Here is a 25,569-nt window from a genome sequence, read left to right as displayed (position 1 = left end):
ACACACGAGAGAGAGAGAGAGAGAGAGAGGGAGAGAGAGAGAGAGAGAGAGAGAGAGAGAGAGAGAGAGAGAGAGTAAAATCCGAATCCAAGTACATGTAAATTAATGTCGGATTTTAAGCAAGTCAGATCCAGATTCAGTTTTGGCCAATCCACATCTGACTTTGAATCTGGATTCGGATTGGGATATGATTATGCCAGGTTTGATTAATTCAAACTCGGTAATGCCTAGATCCAACCCAAGTTTGGCCAGTTTACATCCCTAACTAGGCATGGATATGGCCGGATCTTGATAGATCCATGGTTTCCTGTATTGCCTAAACTTTAGACTTGAGTATGGAAAATATAGACTTGAACCTGATTGGTCAGACCCACTTATACCGGAACCAAAGGGTTCTATGCAATTTATATCCAAACTGACCGAACCTGAACTCCAACCTGATATGTACCCGAACTTTGTTTCATACCCTACCCAAATAATTCTATATATGTACCGGATCTGATCATTATCCAAACCCACATCATACCCAATCTGTTTTTATTCTTGACCAAAACGGATGTATATAATATGCACCGTTGGTTTGAATCAATGGCTTAGATTGGATCCACAATCCAACATATTGATCCTAATGAAAACTTTGGATCTGGTTACAGTTAGGGAAGGATAGTTTAGACTCAAAACGATCATCTAAGCTTGACCAACTTGCCCAAATAGCATAATTAACCCAATATAAGACCTGAATCTCGTCCAAATAGAGGTCCGATCAAATAGGTATGGACCCAGAGACTGTAATTTATACTGAATTTGGCTTTTTAAAATTTGGACACGGGCCTTTCATTTCATTGATCATATCAATTTGAGAGGTTAGCTAAGCAAAGCTAGTTCCTTCACAAAAAATAAAGAACAGAAAAATTGAAGGAAAGCTAGTTAGCCTACATGAGTGATGGTATTTGAGAAGTGGTCCAAAATTTTCAATTTGATATCATTACCATTTTAGCTGGCAAACCATTTGGTTCTTCAATCAATGGATTCACAAACCATTTTTATTTCCATTTCGACTTATCCACATCCAAGCATACATAGAAAATGTGGGATAAATTGGGATAAAGCTTTGAGGTTCAAAACGCAAGACATCAACTCATCCCAGTTTTGGGAAACCAAGGAGGTTGGGCAACCCATTAGCTAGCAACTTCACCAAAATCAAGATCTCAACATGCTCCCAGATAAGAAGCTTACAACTGATAGGGCAAGAAAGAGCAAAGTGATCCGCTCAACATATCACGATCATGAGACCACCCAAGGAACTGCAACTGACTGAAGAATAATTCGGTTTACCGAGTATATCACCAAGTTCCCTACGAGTTGGCATGAACCTAGGCAAGATGACTCCTTTCAACACCTGGTTGGGCCACTGGATGCAGGTTTTCTACAACCATGGTGCGACTAAGACAGCATCTCAATGGGGCAATTTCTGCACAAAACTCAGATAAATATGGGATAATGCATAAAGTAGCAAAAAGAAATATTCAGATTTCCACTTTTTTCTAAATGGTAAGCCTATGCATCCACAACCTACATAAGGACTACATACATGACAAGAGTGCCCAAAGAATACTTGGAGGGAAAAGCATCTTGGTTAAAAAGAATCCTTCTGCTAACGGTCACAAGAAAGGCTAATATCTAGCAAATATTGAAGTGAATCCCAGTAATATGTTCTGCTTTTTCATGTAGATGACAACACACAGTAGAACCAGCCAATATAACGACTGAAAGAAGGAACAAAAGGACCTCTTAAACTCTTTAAGGAAACTGTTCAAATTTAACAGGATCCCTTGCCAAGATCCAATAAAGAAGAAAGGGTAAAATATTGCCAGAAAAACCAAGTTCTCAAAATAACCCTATGTACCAGAGGATATCATGATACTTTACACAATGAATTAGAGGGGTTCCAAGATATCACCTCATCGGCCAAACCAACCTCTCAGTGGTTGTATTTCTCTATCATTCATCAGTTTATCGAGTACTGCATTCAGATCAACCGACTGTTCATTCTCTGTCAGTGTCCGAACTGCAGCATGCACTTGGTCTCTTGAGAACCCCATTGTAGCAACTTTTTCAACCACATCGTCAATGGGAACACGGTTTCCTGTCCCAGAACTTGAGCTTCCCACAGCACCAGAAGCAGTTGGTAGCGCTTGAGGCAACACCTGGGCTGTAGGTAGACGTGGGTAACCACTTTCACCAGTTGGAGCAGAGGAAGGGAGCTGTGATGGCTTCACTGGAGGGCCATCATACCGAGAAGGTGACACTGAGTAGCCATATGAATCACTGAAATTAGGTCCAGAGGGAGGGCCATACCCAGAAGGATATGGAACCTGCCCAGAACCAGTCCTGCTTGAAGGTGGTTCATACATGTGAGAGGACCCATAGAAGGGCTGAGCTGCAGGTGGAACAGCTGGTGGCAGAGGCATCATAGCCTGTTGGCAAGAACTTGGAGGGTAGGGCTGGGGAGGCATGTAAGAAACCGTTTCCACCGGGTGATGTGATGGCGGAGGTGGAGGGTTTAAAGATGAGGGTTTCATTTGATGCTGTTGGGGTTGCTGATGGTATTGTGGAAGAGGGTTTCCACTCAGAGGAGGTGCCATTTGATAGTGCTGAGACTGGACTGACTGCTGAGATGGTAACTGATATTGCTGTTGTTGAGGCTCTTGTGGCTGAGGTGGCAACTGATACTGTGGATGTGGTGGCTCGGTCTGAGGAGCAGGCGGTGGTGAGTAGAAAGGAGGCTGGCTTGGTGGTAATTGGGGTGGGGAAGCCTGAATAGGAGGTGGCATTTGTTGCTGGGGAGGTGGCAGAGCATTCGGTGGAGGAGCATTTAGAGGTGGCAACTGATACTGTGAATGTGGTGGCTCAGTGTGAGGAGCAGGCGGTGGTGAGTAGAAAGGAGGTTGGCTTGGTGATAATTGGGGTGGGGAAGCCTGAATAGGAGGTGGCATTTGTTGCTGGGGAGGTGGCGGAGCATTTGGTGGAGGAGCATTTAGAGGTGGAGGGAGAGCAGGGAGATGAGGTGGCTGCAGAGGTGCTTGAAGATGTGGAGCTGGAGGCACTACTGGAAGCTGTTGGAGAGCTTTTGCTTGAGTGGATTTAGGGGTTTCTGGTGCATGAGACTCAGCCTTTGATAGTTGCAGCTTTGCATGCTGCAAGTGTGCTTCTGCAATTTCCTTATTGTCTCGCAGCACCTGTACACCAGTACTTGTCTGCATTTTTAAGTGTCAAGTAACTCATAGATGAAGCTAGTTTGAGAAATGAACAGAAATTGTAAACCAAACACAGAGCAATTGTTACTGGACTACATGATTTCTACGTCATTGAGTAATCAACTACTATAAAACTCCTGGTCACATACATAAAAAAATACTTGGGACAGAGAAATAGGGTGCCATTAGCATGCAGGGTTGATCAGACTAGGACTTGTATTAATCAGGTCAAATCGCCTATGAAAATTCAAGCTTTCAAGCATTTCACTTCAGCAAGAGGTTTTGCTTTAACTGTGCCTCCATAGTCATGAGTGGTTCACAGTTGGCAGTAAATGGAGTTGTCTGGTTAAAAATTTGCGACTCTGAAAACTCATTTGGAGACTAACAATCACCAAATCCAAACAAAACAATCAAATTGTATAATAGCTGCAGTTGCACTGTTGCAGCTGAAGACTACTAATTCTGCTGGTGTGAATTAGTTTCCCAATCTGCCGTTTTAATTGACAAGGAAGAAAATGTTTAGAGGATGACCAACTTTAGGTAATGACTTGATTGTAATCGTATAATAGTAAAGTTGTTCCGGACAACCAAGCCTTTTACTTTTGTTACTTGATATAAATACTTCTTTTGCTTTCTTTTAGTGCTTGTAATGACCTTTAGCCTAAGAACCCCTGGGTACACGGTGAATTTCGGGGATCCTCTGTACTTGTTAACTTGGTTAAAGGAAGTCTGTTTTCTTGCCTTCTTCTATTCTCTTACCTCCCCGCTCACTTTATGTGATTGTGTGTGCACGTGCTTTTGCTAAGAGTTCAACTGATAGGACCCTCCAACTCTCGTTCCGGCGCTTGCTACTGTTGAGAAGCTTACTAAGATCGATAGGCATAATACAACATTTCGAGGGAGACAATTCGAGAACGACCATAATAACAACAATCAGCGGGACAATCGAAGGAATGACCAAGAAAATAATGTTGGTAATAGGAACCATTAGGGTGATAACTAGCATAATCATGGCCAACACGATGGACAGAACAACAAAGGAACAACAACTATCGAGGGCGAAATTATTGTCGTCATGATTGTTATATATGTCATGGTGATCACTGACAAATTAGTGTCCTAACAGGAATCATGGTCAAGGAAAATGGAGATAACCGTGAGCCCCGAGCAGAGAACGCCGTCCAAGCTGAAGATGGGCATGCCGCCATAGAACCGTCCATTGTGGGATCAATACATATGAAAGTGGTGAAGGTGACACCTACCGCTGAACCACCCATGAATAAAGAGCTGATATACTTGAAAGTCCTTAACGAGAGATTCACCAAGGCATTGGTTAACACGGGTGTCACACACAACTTCGTTTCTCTTGAAGAGGTGGAGAAATTAGGGCTACACTAGGAAAAGAAAGAGAGTTAGATGAAGGCGTTAAACTCCAAAGACAAGTCTATCTAATGGGTTGTTCGCGATGCGCCCCTGAGTTGGTCTAGAAGGGCCATATTTTTTTGTAGCTTTTGTTAAGATTAATATATCCTTTTGCATACATATATATATATATATATATATATATATATATATATATATATATATATATATATATATATATATGGACTAAGTCCCAACAGCTAGAATTTTAGCCGTTGGGACCTAGTCAAACTTGTTTGACTAAGCTTCTAGCCGTTGGGAGGTCCCTCCCTTGGTTCTTGAGAGGACTTTAGTATTATGCATGTGTGTGTGAAGGAATTCTTCACATATGCCTCAAAGTAGTCTTTATAATTATTATTGAATGACATAAGCATGGCTTGTCATCGTCTACTCGAATGCATATGTTAATAATATTAATTGTTTCTCTATTATATGTTGTATCTTTCTCTTAGTAGATTCTTGTGTTTATGCTTCCTCTTGATCATTGCTAAAACTTGTTGTTTAGAGCATAGAAGTCCTCTTAAGAACCGAGGGAGGGACCTCCAAACGGCTAAAATTTTAGTCGTTGGGATTAAGCCAACTTGCTCGACTTAATCCCTATACATATATATTTATAATATATATATATATATATATAGATATAAGGATACATTAATCTTAACACCCCTCCCCCCCCTCAAAGTTTCAGCGACTCTATGTAAGTTTGCAAATACAAACAAATAACCATTACATAAAATATCATGTTCTTCTATAATACAAATTTTTGAAGGGGCTTCTAGATCCTTAATGTGCTCGAAAGGTTTCTAGAATCATCAATAATGCCAATACTTTGAAAACCTGTAAATAGAGCAACATAGAAATCTAACTAGAAATAACCATATATATATACACACGGAGAGAGCGGAGAGAGTATGGTCAAGCACGCCAATAATACAATATATATAGAAAATATTTAATAAGATACTTTATTATTTTCAAAATCATTTAGGGTAAGAAGAATTTTAAATCACAAGCATTAAAAGTCACTTTAAAATCAATACATACATATATCTATCACAAAATGCACATTAATGTATAAAAAGGCATGGATTTTTAAATAACATCAATTCCATAAATACATAACTCATAAAAAGAGTTTTAAACACAAAAATCCTACAAAGGAGAGTAAACTACAAAAAGATAGATTTTCTTTTAAGAGCAAATCATTTTTACAAAGCGAAAAATATAACAAATGATTCAATTCATTCAATAAGGATTTAAGAAGAAATAAGCATAGATCAATTAACTATTGTATTTTAGAAACAATATGAACCATGCAACTAATGCATATATGAATGATCTTGCAATAGTTTAAAACAAATAAAAAAGTCACTTATTGACTAATAATAGAAAACTTTCCATAGATAACATCTTACAAGAAATATGACGAGATTTAAACTCCCACAAGTATCAAGAAATGATATTTCTCAAATATCAATACATATGCAAACACACACAAGGCAACCAATCATGAAACAAAGTTTGAAGAATCCTTAATCATGCAATTATAGCATATTCAATGCACAATTCATAAAAATGATTCAATAACCATTTCCTATAAAAGAGAAAATAAGTTTAAAAAATTTACGAAGAGATTTAAAAATCACATATAACACAATGAATGATATTTGCAAATCTTAACACCAGTTTGACCACCACAAGCCGTCATCTCACTAGTCCTCAAATCAAGTGTATCAACGACTAAAACAAAAGCATAAACATAATGCCACTAAAGGGCTAAAGCCACACAAAAAGTTTGAATAAACATCAATTGTCCACATATAATTACACTAAAAACAAGTGTATCACCGTCTCTTGTTTACACATGATGACACTAAAAATAAGTGTATCAACGACTAGAACAAGAGCATAATCATAATGTCACTAATGAGCTAAAAACACACATGAAGGTGTGAACAAATATCTCTTGACTACATATAATGATACTCAAAACAAGTGTATCAACGACTATATCAAGAGTATAACCAATGGGTATACATAACTCACCACATTGAAAAACACCACTTGTTTAAATATAATAACACTTAGATAAGAGGCATAACAAAGAGAAGACACCCGAGGTACGAGAGCTTGTAATGGAAACAAACTAATGGCATCAATAAGAATATTAATTTTAACAATCTTTCAAAACACCATGATTTCAAAAATAGATAGCCATCACAGATAAACATAATTATAAGCATCTATAATAAAGACAATGGTAAAAATCAAATGAGTGATACAACAACAACAACAACAACTACGCCTTCATCCCAAAACAATTGGGGTCGGCGATATGAACCAACAAAGAAAATCATTATGGGTCTTCCACATGAATCCTTCTCCTCCATTCATTTCTATCAAATGCCATGTCCTCGGTGAGGTTCAAAGCATTCATATCCTTTCTTATCACCTCCATCCATGTCTTCCTAGGCCTACCCCGACCTCTTTTAACTAATATATTTTCCCATTTCTCCATCCTTCTAACTGGAGCATCATTAGGCCTTCGTCGAATATGTCCAAACCACCGTAAACGATTCTCTCTCATCTTATTTTCAATGGGTGCAACACCTACCTTCTTATGTATCTCCTCGTTCCGAATCTTATCTTTTATTGTATTTCCACACATCCATCTCAGCATACGCATCTCAGCTACACTCATTTTTTGAATATGATGTCTCTTGGCAGCCCAACATTCCGTACTATATAGTAAAGCAGGCCTAATAGTCGTCCTATAAAACTTTCCCTTCAACCGCAATGGCATTCTACGATCGCACAACACTCCAGTTGCACTCTTCCATTTCATCCACCCAACCTTTATCCTATGATTTACATCTCCATCAATTTCTCCATACTTTTGAATGATAGATCCCAAATATTTGAAAGAATCATCCACCGGTATACTCACAAAATCAAAGATCAAACTACTGCTAGTTAGATTCAAACTACAAGTTGACAATCTAAACTGACATAGAATAAGGTGTACACAACTCACCCCAACAAACATCTCTTATTCAATAATAACAAGGCCAAGAGAAATGATGCATTATATAAAATTCTGTGATGGTTAAAAACAATGCCATAAGAAGGCAATAAATACCCACAGAAATCAATTTTCAAATAAGTGAGTTCATATCAAATAATCAATTTGAAAAGACAGTTTTAAATCAACTTAAATAAAGGTAGATGAAAACTTAGAATGAGCATAGTGCAATTATATGCACAATAATATGTCAATTGATGCAATTATATGCAATTATATGCAATATATGATGTCTCTGTAAGGAAATAAGCGGAAGAAACCAAGAATGCTAAAGCATTCACTATGTCCCACACGGACAAATGCAACAAGCACAAGAGAGAAAATCCACTAAGGGATATACAAAGGGCCTTATAAAAAGGCTACACACATGAAAAATAATATCACTATTATTGAAGAGGAGCTCTCAAGAGCAATACCACATACATGGGGGGTTCCCCCTATTTATAAGAAGAGGAGACCAAAGGGGCTCCCAATAGAGTCGTTGGGAGCCCCCAACGGTCACATATGTGACCGTTGGGGGCCCCAACGACTCCATTGTGGGGCCCCTTTTCGGTATCCAAAAAATACAAAAATAAAAATAAAAAGAAAATTAAAAAATAGTGAAATACGAGAAACAAAATAAGTACCCCTATGGGGTACTTTGTGAAATGACCATAATACCCCTATCGGGTATTATGGTATTATTACATATGTTTTAACACCCCCCCTCAAACTTTACGGGGGAATGACCGAAAGTTTGCCAAGGAGGAACAAGAAGCGAGGAGCAGGCAGGGCTTTGGTGAAGAAATCAGCAAGTTGATATTCTGAAGTGACATATGGCAGTGTTACTGTCCCACGAAGATATTCATCACGTACATAATGACAATCCATTTCAATATGTTTTGTCCTCTCATGGAAAGTGTGGTTGCTGGCAATGTAGATAGCACTTTTGTTGTCACAACAAAGCTTCGAAGCCCCGGTAATTTCGACTCCCATATCTTGAAGAAGACTTCGAAGCCACACCAGCTCCATTGTAGTGGTTGCCATAGCCCTGTATTCTGCTTCAGTAGAAGACAATGAGACTTTCTGCTGTTTCTTGCACCTCCAAGTAATTAGCGAATCTCCTAGGAATACACAAAAGCCAGTAGTTGAGATTCGATCATTTGGGTTTCCTCCCCAGTCAGCATCAGTATAAGCTAGTAAATCTAAGGAAGAGATTGAGGATAGGAATAGCCCTTTAGTCAAAGTATTTTTAATATATCGAATGATCCGGAGCACAGCACTCATATGCACAGATGTAGGAGCATGCTGAAATTGGCTTGCAGAGTGCACGGCATGAGCAATATCGGGCCTGGTGATAGTCAGATAGGTGAGGGAGCCTATGAGTTGCCTGTAGGGCGTAGGATCGTCCAGCAGAACTCCATCCTCCAGTCGTAGTTTAGCATTGATAACCTCGGGAGTCTCCACCTTTTTATCATCTGAAATCCCAGATTTGGAACATATGTCTGCAGCAAGCTTCATCTGTGACAGTATATACCCTCGAGGAGAGTATGCAACTTCTATGCCAAGAAAGTACCTGAGAAAACCCAGATCAGACATATCAAAATTATGTTTTAACATATTTTTAACTTTAAGAATACCGCTTTCATCATTGCCAGTGATGATCATATCATCAACATAAAGCAGAAGGATGATGATACTATTACCTGCATTTTTAACAAAAAGAGCAGTGTCAGTATAACATGAGCGAAATCCCAATTGTAACATGATAGCACTAAATCTATCATACCAAGCCTTAGGGGCTTGTTTAAGACCATATAAGGCTTTTAATAACCGAAGGGTTTGACCTTGGTTAACACTGATTCCCGGCGGAGGATCCATATATACTTCTTCATTCAACTGACCATTAAGAAATGCATTTTTAACATCTAATTGGAATATAGGCCATTTCTTAGATGATGCTACCGCAATTAAAGTTCTAACGCTTGTCATGCGAGCCACGGGAGCAAAAGTCTCCTCATAATCGATGCCATATTCTTGTGAGTATCCCTTAGCAACTAATCTAGCTTTATAGCGCTCTAGGGAACCATCACTTTTTGTTTTGACTTTGTAGACCCATCGACATCCTATAGCTTTCTTATTTGGAGGAAGGTGAACTATTTCCCAAGTTTTAGCTTTATTTAAAGCATCTAGTTCAACTTTCATTGCTTCAACCCAATGAGGTATACTTTTTGCTTGATTATAATGGGAGGGTTCATAGTAAGAATGCAAGGCTATTAGACAAGCTCTATATTTTGGTGAAAGAGTTTCATATGAGACAAACCTATTAGGTGGAATTGATTCTCTAGAAGAACGCCTAAGGGAGGTTTCTTCTAGGGGTTCATTAAGCCGCAAGAATTTTTCTAAAGCACTAATAGGTTGGGCTTCCTCACGCCGAGTGTATACTTGGAGATTGTCACCATTAGTTGGTGATACATCATCATCATGAGAATCATGAGTATTTTCTAAAATTTCCGGATGACTCAAAGAGTCATCATTTGAATCTTCTAAAAGATCATTGATAAACATATAATCAATTTCATTTGATTTTTCCAATATGTCAAATCCATTTTCATCTTCTAAAAAGGTTACATCTTTGGAGACAAATAACTTATTGTTTTTATGATCAAAGCATCTATAGCCTTTTTGATTTTCACCATATCCTAAAAATACACATTCTATTGCTTTAGGTGACAATTTATCTCTTTTATGTAAAAGAACAAAGCATTTACACCCAAAAATCCGAAGACGATTGTAGTCGGGTGTCATTAAAAAGTTTTTCATACGGAGAGATATTATTCAATTTTGAAGATGGCATCCTATTGATTAAATAGGTGGAGGTTAACACGGCTTCGGCCCAAAAATTTTTAGGAATAGTTTTAGAAATGAGTAAGGATCTAGTGGTTTCCAAAATATGCCTATGTTTTCTTTCCGCTAGACCGTTTTGTTGAGGAGTTCTTGGGCAAGATTTTTGATGACAAATGCCATGTTGTTTTAGATATGCTTGAAAATCATTTGATAAGTATTCTCCACCCGAATCGGATCTAAGAATGGATATTTGACTTTGAAATTGATTTTGAATTTTTGCATGAAATTCTTTAAAGAAGTTAAAAACTTCCGATTTAAAGTTAAGAAAATAAATCCATACATATCTAGTATAATCATCAATAAAAGTAACATAATATGAATAACCACCTTTAGATAGAACCGGAGATGGCCCCCAAACATCGGAATGCACCAATTCAAAAGGTCTTGTTGTCACAAAGGATCTAATAGGAAAAGGAGTAGACTTCATTTTGCCAAAAATGCAATCTTTGCAATTGATATCTTTTTCTTTACAAAACTTGTGTCCAAAAGGAAAAAGATACATTTTAGAGTAACTTGGATGTCCAAGCCTTTTATGCCAAGTTTCAATATTTTTGTCTTGGACATAAGTACAAAATGAGGTATTTGGAAGCATTAAATTATCCATAAAATAAAGGTCTCCCTTCCTATGGCCTTGCCCAATCCGCTTCCCGGACCGGAGATCCTGCACAAAGCACCCTTGGGATGAGAAAAATATTTCACATCCATGGTCGGCTATTTGAGAAACGGAAAAGAGGTTAAGATTTAATTTTGGAACTATTCTAACTTTTGGAACAAGGAAATTTTGAACATTTTTAGAATCAAGAGTTCCAACACCATTTATTTTGAGAAAAGTTCCATCGGCCGTAGAGACACAAGACATTTTTGAATTGGTGTGCACATTGGTTAATGCATTTTCATGAGGGGTCATGTGAAAAGAAGCTCCGGAATCTAAAATCCAAGAGTACGTACCGGGAGGTGATGATGAGGCAATGGCGGCACCGGAGGTGGAAGAAGTGACCTTTAAGATTTGTTGAAGAGCCAAGGAGATTTGTCCAAGAGTGTCTTTGAGATCCCCGTTCTTGCCGTCATCTTCTTTGGTGGTGGATTCTTCAACGGAAGCCACCTTTGGCTTGAATGCCCCATTTAGCTTTGGGCAAACGGGTTTAATATGTCCCGGCTTATAACAATGGTGACATATAATCATTTTTCTTCCACCACTCCCTTGCTTACCAAAATGAGGTGGTTTGTATGTTTTAACATGATTGCCGGGTTTAGATACGGCAAGAACTTCCTCTATGCTTTTACCCATGCTATGCCTAGTCTCTTCTTGAGTAATCTCGGCAATAGCTTCTTCTAAGGGAGGAAACGTGGATCTATGGAGAAGTGAGGATCTCACTTGTTCAAATTCGGGACGAAGTCCAAATAAAAATTGAAACAATCTATCTTGTTCCATTTGTTTTTGTCTTAGAACCACATCCTCCATAGATACCCATTTAGGCTCTAAAAGAGCCAATTCATCCCACAAAGGATTTAGAGCACTATAGTAATCTTGTATGCTCATGTCGCCTTGTTTTGTGGTTCTTACTTTTTCTTGCAAGAAATAAGCTCTTGCAAGATCCTTTTGGGTAAACATACCCTTCATAAAAAACCAAGCTTCATTTGCCCGGCGGAATTTTGCAATATTTGCACATACCTTAAGTTCGACATTATTCATAAACCATGCAAGGATTTTTGCATGGTTGCTCTCCCAATCTTCCATTTGATGATTATAATCTTCAATGGCCTTGAGACGAGCATCGCCTTCAAGTGCTTTCTCTTGATCTCCTTCCATCTTTGTGAGCTTAAGTTGGGGTTCCGGAACGGTTCCCATTACATAACCCCAAAGCTTCTTGCCTTTGAGATTATTCTCCATTGCGGATGCCCACATCATGTAATTTTTTCCATTGAGTTTGAATGATAGATCGATCTTGACTTCCATTGCTACACAAGGAAGATGTGAGAAAGAAAGGAAGTAGAGAGAGACAAGATTTTACCTTTAGAAGATCTTATGGCTCTGATACCATGTAAGGAAATAAGCGGAAGAAACCAAGAATGCTAAAGCATTCACTATGTCCCACACGGACAAATGCAACAAGCACAAGAGAGAAAATCCACTAAGGGATATACAAAGGGCCTTATAAAAAGGCTACACACATGAAAAATAATATCACTATTATTGAAGAGGAGCTCTCAAGAGCAATACCACATACATGGGGGGTTCCCCCTATTTATAAGAAGAGGAGACCAAAGGGGCTCCCAATAGAGTCGTTGGGAGCCCCCAACGGTCACATATGTGACCGTTGGGGGCCCCAACGACTCCATTGTGGGGCCCCTTTTCGGTATCCAAAAAATACAAAAATAAAAATAAAAAGAAAATTAAAAAATAGTGAAATACGAGAAACAAAATAAGTACCCCTATGGGGTACTTTGTGAAATGACCATAATACCCCTATCGGGTATTATGGTATTATTACATATGTTTTAACAGTCTCATGACCATTTTTCACAAATTTAAACAAGCAAATGATGAACAAGGATTATGCCCAAATTAATCAATCAACATAGAGGAGATTAAATTTTTGGAGTACCTTTATGTTGAGATTAAGAGGTTTTAAGTTTAAGGTTTCTTAAAAGTAGGTTATTTGATATTTCTTGTTTAATAAGGGACTTGTATGTAATTTTTTATATTGGCCTCTCTATTTAACTTAGAGATTATCCCTAATAAAAAATAACGAGTTTCTCATCTCATTGTCGTCTTCTCTCTCTCTCCCTCTCTCTCTCTGCCTCAGTTCCTGTGCATCTCATTGGAATTTCTATATGGTATTAAAGCGGTAGATCTCGGGAGCGTGAGCACGTGATCGATCGTGATCGATCTACACCAACAAAAGGCTGAAAACAAAAAGGTTGGAAACAGGTGTGCACAAATTTTTTTATTGCATAGATCTGATAACAGATTTGGTGTCTGACTAATGTCATGACACAAATCTGTAATCAGATCTAAAGGACACTGTGACTGCGTGTCAAAAGGATCGGGATATGGCAGAGTTGAATGGTGTGCAGAAGAAACAAAGGATTTTTTTTTTTGTGGAAGTAAAGAAAACCTATATTGATAAGTAGCAGATATGGATCTGGATATTGAAAGTTGGTGTCTTGCCGTAAATCCTGTGTTGTGGGGAGCAGTTGTCGTGATTTCTGTGTTGTGGAATTTTTTTATGAAGTTGTCGTGATTTCTGTGTCGGGGAGCAGCTGTCGTGATTTCTGTGTTGTGGAATTTTTTTATGAAGCTGTCGTGATTTCTGTGTCGGGGAGCAGCTGTCATGATTTCTGTCGTGTTTTTTTTTGTACTCATATTATCTTTGGTCGTGAACCTGGATGCCGAGTTCGACGTGGTTCTGTTTTGTCTCAGATCTCATTTCTTGATCTGATCTATCATCGTTTCTGATTTGGGTTGAATAACCCTATGTAGTCGTGAAAGAGGCTGTCGTATGAGGGTGAAATACATTTTTTTTACTGGCGTGATTTTCTCCCTGATATGGATTGAACAACTTTGGGTGGTCGTGGAAATTGACTGACGCAAGATCATGAAATATGTTGCTCCTGTGTTAGCTGACGTGTGGTTGATGAACATCCCAGTTTTTAATCCTAAGTGATTAAGAGAGTGGATCTGTTTTTTTTTTTTTTGCAGCAGTATTAGCATCAAATATCTCTCACACCCTGTTAGTATTATTCATTATGGGTGACATTTTGAAATTTGATTCCAAAAATGAGCATATTGGGGAATATAAGGCATTTGCAAATCCCTTTGCGTATGGTTCTTCTGTGAGATTGAATGAAACAAACTATGTCAGGTGGTCCAGAACTTTTATGATGTCGGTATCTGGACATCGTAGAAAACATATTTTGTTGAAAACTGAACCAAATGAAAAGGTGGGAAAATATTTTACTTGGGACGAAGATAATGACATTGTTATGTCATGGATCATGAATAACATCGAACCTCATATTGCAGATGGTCTAATTTACTATAATACAGCCAAACAGATGTAGGACAATCTTCGAGATACGTACTCACAAGAGACTAATGTGAGTTGTATCCTGCAAGTCGAACAGGAGATATATAATTTGCAGCAGGGAGATCAAACCTTGGCCCAGTACTATGCCTCCGTCAAAGCTGCGTTTGAAAGACTCAATGCTCACAGGCCTCTTTGTTGTTCGAAGCAAAAGGATCATCAAGAACAGACTATGGTTGCTCGGTTTCTCACAGGTTTATCTTCAGAATTCTCTGTTGCAAAAGTCCAAATGCTGACTGGATCCGATGTACCTACTCTTGCTGATGCATACAATCGTCTTAGTAGACTTGCAATCTCTCTTCCACAATCTCATTCTGTATCCCAGTCATCTACTCTCGCTGTCTCATCTGGTTATGGGCGTGAAAATATTCAGAATATCAGAGGACGAGGTCATGACAGAGGTATGGGAGACAGAGAAAAACTTCAATGTACATTCTGTGGAAAATCTGGACATTTAGAAGATCGCTGCTGAGATAAGCATGACCGAGCAACTTCTTCTTCATCAAAGTCAAATGCTCCAAAAGCAAATGTTACTATACTAGAGGCAACAAATGCACATGATAATACCTCTGCAAGTGACAGTATCACCCTCAGTCGAGCAGAATATGATGAGTTGATAGCTCTTCGCCCTTCGAGCTCCTCTGCTCCTGTAGCTGGTGTTGCCTACTCAACAGGGAATGATAGTAAGTGGATTATTGACTCTGGTGCATCCAGACATTTGTGTGGAAATTCGCTTTTCTATTCAGATCTAAAGGATATTAATGTTCATCGAGGAGTCTCATTAGCGGATGGGAGTTCCTCACCAGTTGTTGGTCAGGGAAATGTTTTTATATCTTCCTCCTTAGAGTTGAAAAATGTTCTTTATGCTCCCAATTTTCCTCAAAGTTTACTCTCTGTTAGTTGTCTTACCAAAGAACTAAATTGTAGAGTGATATTTGATCCGATGGGTTGTCATTTTCAGGATTTATTGACGGGGAAGAAGATTGGTGGAGGCTATGAAGAAAATGGAGTCTACTACCTACATCATCCAGTGGGTAATGTTTATGCTGCAGTGGACCACTTCTCCAGTCATGTTCAGTGGCATCGTCGTCTTGGTCATCCTTCATTGTCAAAGCTTCATTATGTCTTTCCTCAAAGTCCTACTACTACATCATTTCAGTGTAAAGCCTGCCAGTTGGGTAAGCATCATCGAAGTTTGTTTCTTTCGAGTCAGAGTCCGTCCAGTCATAAAGTTTTTGAACTTCTTCATGCAGATGTATGGGGTCCTAGTAAGATTCCTACTAGGACTCAATGTCGATATTATCTTGTTATTGTTGATGACTATTCTAAGTTGTCGTGGGTGTTCTTAATAAAAGAAAGATCTGAAGTTTCAAATATTATCAAATCCTTAATTCTTGAAATAAAAACTCAGTTTGAATCTATTGTCAAGATTGTTCGCACTGATAATGCTCTTGAGTTTAAACTTTAAATCAAAAGCCCTGTTACAATTTTACCAAGATCATGGCATTCAACCCCAAACTACCTCTGCTTATTCATCTCAACAAAATGGTGTGGTTGAGCAAAAACACAGGCACCTGCTTGATGTTGCACGAACCCTTATGATACAATCCAATGTTCCTGCGTTATATTGGGGTGATGCGATTATCACTGCTTGTTATCTGATCAACCGCATGCCTTCATCTTCTATGGGAGATCAAATTCCATTACATATCCTAAAACCTAATGCCCCACTCTTCTCTTTCTCACCTAAATTTTTTGAATGTGTTTGTTTTGTACATAAACTTGGCCCTGACCGTGATAAATTAGTTGCTCAAGCTACAAAATACATATTTATAGGTTATCCAAAAAATCAAAAGGGATATCGATGTTATGATCCAATTTCTCGCCGAGAGTATGTCAGTGCGGATGTATCTTTCTTGGAATCCATTCCATATTACTCTAGTACTGGTTCCTAGATGCAAGTTGATCCAGCTGAGTCTTTTCCATTACCTATACCTCATTTTCCTTTGGAATTTGTGCCCTCATTACCGAACCAAACTTCATCCTCTTCACGATTTAATAATCCTCCATTGGTATATGTGCGTAGAGCCCCACCTCCTCCAGTGCCTTCATCTTCTTCTTCTCCTGAGGTAAGTACTACTGACAACAGTGATCTTCATGATGATGATAACAGGCCAATTGCTCTATGAAAGGGGACACAACAATGTACCTTATATCCCATATCTCATTTTTTGTCCGATGTCAGAATTGGAAATCAGATGAAAACTTTTATTTTAGCCTTATCTGCTGAAACTATCCCTCTGAACTATCAACAGGCAGAGCTAGATAACAGGTAGAAGTTGGCCATGCAAGAAGAAATGACTGCTTTATTGTCTCAGCATACATGGGATCTAGTTGATTCCCCAGTGGATGCTGACATTGTTGGATGCAAATGGGTATATACAATAAAGTACAAGTCGGATGGTTCTATTGAAAGGTACAAGGCCAGATTAGTAGCAAAAAGGTATACTCAGACTTATGGTATTGATTTCTTAGAAACTTTTTCTCCTGTTGCACGGATGGACACTATTCGTCTTGTTCTCTCAGTAACTGTTCATCATGGTTGGAGTTTGTGTCAATTAGATGTGAAAAATGCATTTCTATATGGGGATCTATCTGAGACAGTTTACATGCAACAACCTCTTGGATTCGAAGTTGAGGGGGAGTGTCAGAAGGTGTGTAGATTGAGAAAAGCGATATATGGCTTGAAACAAAGTCCGTGTGCATGGTTTCAAAAGTTGTTTGAAGTGATGTCAAGTTTTGGCTTTAATAGGTCAGCGGCAGATCATACATTATTTATCAAGAAAACCAACTCAGGCATAGTTGTTATGGTGGTATATGTGGATGACATCATTCTTACAGGAGATGATGTGAAAGATATTGAAGCCATAAAGGCTCATCTTCAAAAACACTTTGTTACAAAAGACCTTGTCTCACTTAGATATTTTATGGGTATAGAAGTTGCCAGGAGCCGTGAAGGGATGGTTTTGTCCCAACGAAAGTATGTTCTTGACTTATTAAAGGAAACTGGAATGCTGGGAGTTAAACAAGCTAATATCCCCATGGATCATAAAGTTCAGTTATTTGAAGAAGGGTCGAAATAGCAAAAGTTATCGCTCACTAGTAGGGAAGCTACTATATGTAACAGTGACCAGGCCTGATATTGCTCTAGCAGTAAGCAAAGTTAGTCAATTTATGGACAAACCAATTGAGGTACACTTGAATGCAGCTATAATGATTCTCAGGTATTTAAAATCTTCTCTTGGAAAGGGTTATTATTCAAGAAAGGTGGAACTCTGGAGATAGTGGCTTACTCTGATGCTGACTATGCAGGATCTGTAGTGGATAGAAAATCTACCACAGGATTCTGTGTGTTTTTGGGAGATAACCTAATTTCATAGAGAAGTAAGAAGCAAAATGTGGTTGCTAGGTCGAGTGCAAAATCAGAATATAGGGCTATGGCCCAAACAGTTGCTGAATTAATGTGGGTTCGTACTGTTACAATTGATCTTCAGGTGAAGGTTTCCTCTCCTATGACCATGATGTGTGATAACAAGGCTGCCACATATATAGCGAACAATCATGTCTTTCATGAGAGGACAAAGCATATTGAGGTTGATTGTCACTATGTAAGAGATATGGTTCAAGCTTGTCATATCACTACAAAATATCTAAAGTCTGAGGACGAAGTTGCAGATATGTTTACAAAGCCGCTTGCTAGACCAAATTTCACAAAATGTTGTGACAAGCTGAGCATGATTGATATCTATGCTCCAGCTTGAGGGGGAGTGTTGAGATTAAGAGGTTTTAAGTTTAAGGTTTCGTAAAAGTAGGTTATTTGATATTTCTTGTTTAATAAGGGACTTGTATGTAATTTTTTATATTGGCCTCTCTCTATTTAACTTAGAGATTAGCCCTAATAAAAAATAATGAGTTTCTCATCTCACTGCCGTCTTCTCTCTCTCTCTCTCTCTCTCAGTTCCTGTGCATCTCATTGGAATTTCTACACTTTCAAGAGATGATGTAATCACAAATCCATCAATTAAGAAACACGTGCACCAAAGCACAAAGATCTAATAGAAATCAATAAAGAGAAAAGAATAATAGACTTTTAAGATGTTAAATCTAAATTATAAGTCTACTATGAGACACTTGAAGGAAAACATGTAGAGATTCATAAAGATCTACATATTAAAGTTTAATAAAATACATAATTATCTCTAATCATGAACGCACATATGTTATACAAGAAATTTTATCACAATGCAACAAATGTTAAATTTCTAAAATATCAACTTAAGAAAGAATAAGGATGATATACAAGATTGCACAAACTATCATGGTATAAAACTCATGAGTCATACTATGAAACTTTGGGAGAGGCTGATTGAGTCTAGGTTGAGGAAGGTTGTCATGATATCGGAGAATCAATTTGATTTTATGTCTGAAAGATCAACTATGGAAGCTATACATCTTCTTAGACAACTTATTAAGAGAAACAGAGAGAGGAACAGAGATTTGCATATGGTTTTTATTGATTTGGAGAGGAGATACGATAGAGTACCTAGGGACGTTCTCTGGTGGACATTGATGAATAAAGGTGTTTCTCTCAAGTACATTAGTATAATTAAAGATATGTATGAAGGAGTAGTAACCAATGTCCGCACTTGTGGAGGGGTGACAACTAATTTTCCGATAACGGTTGGGTTACATCAAGGATCTGCTTTAAGCCCTTTTCTATTTGCGATAGTGATGGATGAGCTTACGAGATCAATTCAAGAAAATGTACCGTGGTGTATGTTGTTTGCTGATGATATTGTTTTGATTAATGAGTCTAGAGCTGGGGTTAATGCTAAGTTAGAATTATGGAGACAGACATTGGAAGCTAGAGGTTTTAAGTTGAGTAAGAGTAAGACTGAATATATGGAATGTCGGTTTAGTAAGCAACGAAGTAGTGATGGGAGTGTAGTGAAGCTTGGTGAGCAAGAAATACCGGTGAATGATTATTTCAAATATTTGGGATCCATCATTCAAAAGTATGAAGAAATTGATGGAGATGTAAATCATAGGATAAAGGTTGGGTGGATGAAATGGAAAAGTGCAACTTGAGTGTTGTGCGATCGTAGAATGCCATTGCGGTTGAAGGGAAAGTTTTATAGGACGACTATTAGGCCCGCTTTACTATATGGTACGGAATGTTGGGCTGCCAAGAGACATCATATTCAAAAAATGAGTGTAGCTGAGATGCGGATGCTTAGATGGATGTGTGGAAATACAATAAAAGATAAGATTCAGAACGAGGAGATACGTAAGAAGGTAGGTGTTGCACCCATTGAAAATAAGATGCGAGAGAATCGTTTATGGTGGTTTGGACATATTCGGCGAAGGCCTAATGATGCTCCAGTTAGAAGGTTGGAGAAATGGGAAAATATATTAGTTAAAAGAGGTCGGGGTAGGCCTAGGAAGACTTGGATGGAGATGATAGGAAAGGATATGAATGCTTTGAACCTCACCGAGGACATGGCATTGGATAGAAATGATTGGAGGAAAAGGATTCATATGGAAGACCCAAATTGAATTTCTTTTTTTGGTTCATATCACTGACCCCAATTGTTTTGGGATGAAGGCGTAGTTGTTGTTGTTGTACCCATACGCATTCAGGGACTTAGGATGTGCTGGCGACCGGACTGACTTATGGTAGAGGTAGAGGAAATTCTTTTCGGGGAAGGGGAGGACAAGGGAGGAATGCTTTTAGAGGTCGTGGTTTACTTCCAACGCCTAATATACAGGGACAAAGGCCCATTCCTACTTGCTTCCTATGCAATAAGAAAGGGCATATTAAAGCAAATTGTTGGTTCAACCCTCAAAATAAGGGAAAACCCCCACAAACAGAGGTTAAGAGGGATGGAGAAGTAAAGGAGTTGCTATTGGCAGGCTTGAACATGAAACAAAATGACAAAGGTATTTGGTCCGTTGACTCGGGAGCCGCAACCCACGTTTCGGGTGATGTGAGTAAGCTCTTGAATCTTACTCCTTATGTTGGAAAAAATAGCATAGTCACAGGAGATGGTTCTCATCACTCCATCTCACATATTGGAAATGCCATTATACCCATGTCCAAATCTTCTCTTAATCTTTCAAATGTTATTCATGCTCCTAATATTCAGAAGAATATTGTTTTTGTCTCAAAACTTGTTGATGATGTTAATGCCTCAGTTGAATTTACTCCTTCTGTTTATGTCAAAGATCTTCGCACGAGGGAGGCATTCGCTGAGGGAAAGAGACGAGGCAACATGTACATCTTCCAAGAAGATCCCTCATTCTCAGTTCATTCTGCCTGTTCATCATTAAAGCGTTATCAACATCCATTTTTTGTTTCTTCCGATTATGTGTTTGCCATTTCTGAATATAATAAGCCAACTCTTTGGCATAGTCGTTTGGGTCATTGTGGTCGTCATTTTATTGAAAAACTTGTCTTGAATAATTTCATTCCTAAATCCAGTCTGAGTCCAGAAGCCAGTGATACAAAGTGTCCTAGTTGTCACTTATGTAAGAGTCATGTTTTGCCTTTCAATTCAATCAATAAGAGAGCTTCAATGCCCTTTGAGGTCATATGTTCTGATGTCTGGGGTCCTGCCCCAATTGCTTCTATTTCTGACATTAAATATTACCTTATTTTCATTGATAGCTATTCACGCTATACTTGGATATTTTTTATGAAACACAAATCAAAAGTTTTTGGATTGTTCCAAAAGTTTCACCCCTTTGTCAGAAATCATTTCTCTACAAACATTCTAAATTTCCAATGTGATGGAGGAGGTGAATTCTCTTCTAATGATTTTGTTAGTTTCCTTCAGCATAATGGGATAAAGAGAAGAGTGTCTTGCCCACATACACCTCAAAAAAATGGGATTGCTGAGAGGAAGCATCGACATATTGTTGAAAGTGCAATGAGCATGATGCATGCAAGTAATCTCCCTATCACCCCATGGACAGAAGCTTTTCACTCCACAGTCCATGTGATAAATCGACTGCCCATGACTATTTTAGAAAATAAGTCACCATTCTTCTCTTTATTTGGCGTTCATCCTGACTATCATGAATTACCTGTGTTTGGATCGGTTTGCTATGTTCACATTGATGGTTCATTGAGACATAAGTTTCAGGACAAAGCCTTAAAGTGCAGGTTCTTGGGATATGCTGAAGACTACAAGGGGTATAGGTGCTATGATCCATTAAGCAAACGTGTCAAAATATCAAGAAATGTCGTGTTTGACGAGATGAATTTTGACAATACACCTGCTAATTCAAACCTTCATGTTGCTAGTCCTAGTCCCAGTGTTGAGGTGTACTATCCATGGTTAAATTCAGAACTCTTCTCCAATACTAGGGATGATTGTCCTACAGGTTGCAGTTAGGAAGAGGTATGTGGGGAATCAGCAGATGACTCTCAACCAGAAAAGGTTACTACACAAAACTTTGAGCCAGTAAGGTATAAGGGTATTGTCTACACCTGGCATGAGAAAGGCCCCTCATCCATCCCTGGCACTGATGTTGGTCCTTCTACTTCCGCTCCACAGATGTTGGACGTCAGGAGATCCACCCGGACCCGACATCCGCTTGTCAGGTGGGTAAGCTATAAAAATTTTTCTTTGGATTTTCAACTGTTCCTAATGTCCATAAATAAAGAAGATGAGCCTCTCACATTCTATCAAGCTGCGAGTTCCAAAAGATGGATCGAAGCGATGAATGAAGAAATGGAAGTCTTACATGAATGTGGTACATGGGAAGTTGTGCCTAGACCACTAAATAGAAATGTGGTTGGATCGAAGTGGGTGTACAAGATAAAATATAAACCAGATGGGAGCATTGAAAGGTATAAAGCTAGACTTGTAGCTAAAGGGTTCACACAAGAACAAGGACAGGACTTTGATGAAACTTTCAGTCCTGTTGTTAAGATGGGGACCATTCGTATTGTCTTGAGTCTAGCCATTGAACATGGATGGACATTGAGTCAACTAGATGTAAAAAATGCCTTTTTACATGGGGACCTAAAGGAGGAAGTTTATATGGATCAACCCACTGGTTACGCAGAAAAAGATGCCAATCGGTATGTATGCAAGTTGAAAAGAGCACTTTATGGATTGAAACAAGCTTCTCGGTCATGGTTTGAGAGTTTTTCACTGGAAATACAGAAGCACGATTTCTCTCGATCTCTTCTAGATCACTCATTATTTATTCACAATGAACAAAATGTTACCACTCTTCTATTGATATACGTAGATGATATTATTATCACAGGGAACTGTAGAGGTCATATTGAGGAAGTAAAGAAATTAAATAAGAGATTCAAAATGAAGGATCTGGGAGATCTGCGATATTTTCTCGAGGTGGAAGTTGATAAGACATGTGATACCCTTACTCTTACTCAACACAAATACACCATGGATATTCTTAGTAGGGTAGGCATGAAAGATTGTAAGCCATTAGCAACTCCCAGTATCATCCATCAGAAACTGAGTTCTAAAGAAGGAGATTTATATGAGGATCCCACTAAGTATCACAGCATAGTTGGCATGCTGCAATACCTAACTTTTACTAGACCTGATATCGTGTATTCGGTTAATCAGGTATCTCAGTTTATGCATGAACCTCATACACTGCACATGGAGGCAGTTAAGCGAATACTACGGTATCTAAAAGGTACAGATGGTGATGACCTGGTATACAGGAAAAGTGAATCAAATCAAAATGGCCATGAAATCATTATTTATGCTGATGTTGATTAAGCGGGTGACCCAGATGAACGACGGTCAGTATCTGGAGGAGATTGAGCCTATGTTTGTGCGAACCAATGAGCAAGTTGCGGATATTTTCACCAAAGGGCTCACAAAGGACAAATTCTGGTTTCTGAAAAGCAAGTTGTTCATGGTTCAAGACCATGCACAACTTGAGGGAGGCTGAAAAGAAGTGACTAGACCAGACCTTTGTACTAGATCAGATCCAAACATAGTGTTGTAATTCTATCTGTTATTAAAGGGTATTTTTGTACCCTAAAAGTATGTATTAGTTAAATACTCATACCCTAATACAATGAGCACACTTTAACGTGTTGTTTTTCTGCAGCCTCTTTTCATTATCGTGTTTTCACTTTTCTTGCAAAGGTGAACCTGGAGATCATAGCATTCTAACATAAACAACAAGCATACACGAATCTTTTAAAAATAAGTTTTAACAATGCTCAAGAGAAAGCATAAAAACAAGAATCTACTAAGAGAAAGATACAACACATAATAGAGAAACACAATTCATATTATTAACATATGCGTTTGAGTACATGATGACAAACCATGCTTATGTCATTCAATAATAATCATAAGGACTACTTTGAGGCATATACCAAAAATTCTTTAATCCAACAGAATTCTTTAATCCAACAGAAGTCACTAATTTGAAGATAATCTTAATAAGTTATAAAGCAATATCACTCAACATTCATGGAATAACACATTCATATGATGATAGAAAGACCTTTATGAGAGCATAAAAAAACATCTATGTTGAAACAGTTCACATAATAGAAGTTAGGTCCAAAGCAAGCTCGTTGGTAGAAATTCCTTGTGGAATTTGATATGGTCCTTGAGTATAAGCCTGACAAGACCAATGTCGTTGTTGATGCTTTGAGTCAGAAGGCAGAACTCACAACATTGCATGAAGGGGAAGGCAACACTAGGTAACTGATGGGTGATCTTTTCGAGCAAGTTCAAGAAGGATTGAAGAATGATTTGATGGCTCAAGAAATTATCACATCGACGAAGGAAAGACCTGGAGATTCTGGTTTGAAAATGATTTGCTCCGCACCACTGAGTGTGCATATTATTGGCTGCAGATGTGTGACGACGTAGATAAATATGTGCAAACTTGTTTGATCTGCCAACAAGACAAAGTCGTCAACCAGAGACTGAGAAGATTGTTGGAGCCACTACCCATGTCGAGTCGTTCGTGGGAGTGTATCACCATGGACTTCATTGTCAGTCTGCCGAAGGCACAAGGTTGCAATTCAATTCTTGTAGTTGTGGACATGTTTTTAAAGTATGCTATCTTCATACCTGCCCCTGCGAAGCTGTTCAAGCGGTATGTGGTAAAATATTGAGGAATCCTAGAGAGCATTGTCAATGATCGAGATGCTCGTTTCACTAAAATTTTTTGGTGTAAAGTATCCCGATTGATGGGGACAAACTTACATTTCAATACCAGTTTTTATCTCCTGACTGATGGGGCAAACCGAGCGGATCCATGACATGTTATAGGAGTATCTTCGACACTTTGTGAATGTCAACCAAAGAGATTGGGTGGACTTGCTTGATGTCGCTCAATTATGCTACAACCTCCAAAAGAGAGTCATCCGACCACAATCCGTTTGAAGTTGTGACTGGACAACAACCGCACACTCTACACTCTCTTGCTTCCTGAGGATGTGAGAAGACCATATGCATACCAGTTTGTTAGAAACTAGCAAGACCAGGCAGATTGGCTAGGGTATATCTGAACAAGGCGGAAGTGCATGAAGAAATGTGCGTGGGAAAGCATCGACTTGCAGAGTTTTGCGTTGGAGAGAAGGTGTTAGTGAAGCTCTTCCTCGAGCGTACTGCCATATTTCGGGGACACCATCGAGGCCTCATTTGCAAATATGACAACCCCTTCACTATCACAAAGCGTGTTGGGAACTTGGCGTACAAATTGGACTTGCCTGTAGATTTTCAAGTGCATCCAGTCTTTCATGTATTCAACCTGA

The 25,569-nt window shown here is 38.6% G+C and overlaps 1 protein-coding gene across 1 annotated transcript in view; it reads right to left on the bottom strand.

Annotated features, from left to right (window-relative positions):
• Positions 1 to 1,770: 1,770 nt before the first annotated feature.
• Positions 1,771 to 25,569, bottom strand: part of LOC149834033 (uncharacterized) — a 47,348-nt gene continuing 23,549 nt past the window's right edge. The window contains exon 3 of the mRNA XM_090009935.1: positions 1,771 to 3,257. Coding sequence (XP_089866061.1) covers positions 1,962 to 3,257 — 1,296 coding nt within the window. The 3' untranslated portion in view covers positions 1,771 to 1,961. The remainder of the gene's footprint in view (positions 3,258 to 25,569) is intronic.

This window comes from Nuphar pumila, chromosome 6 (genome assembly GCF_984573655.1).
Source record: "Nuphar pumila chromosome 6, dmNupPumi1.hap1.1, whole genome shotgun sequence".
NCBI classification, from domain to species: Eukaryota; Viridiplantae; Streptophyta; class Magnoliopsida; order Nymphaeales; family Nymphaeaceae; genus Nuphar; species Nuphar pumila.
The sequence above is the reverse complement of the archived record's forward strand: the minus strand, read 5'-3'. Positions and strand labels throughout refer to the sequence as shown.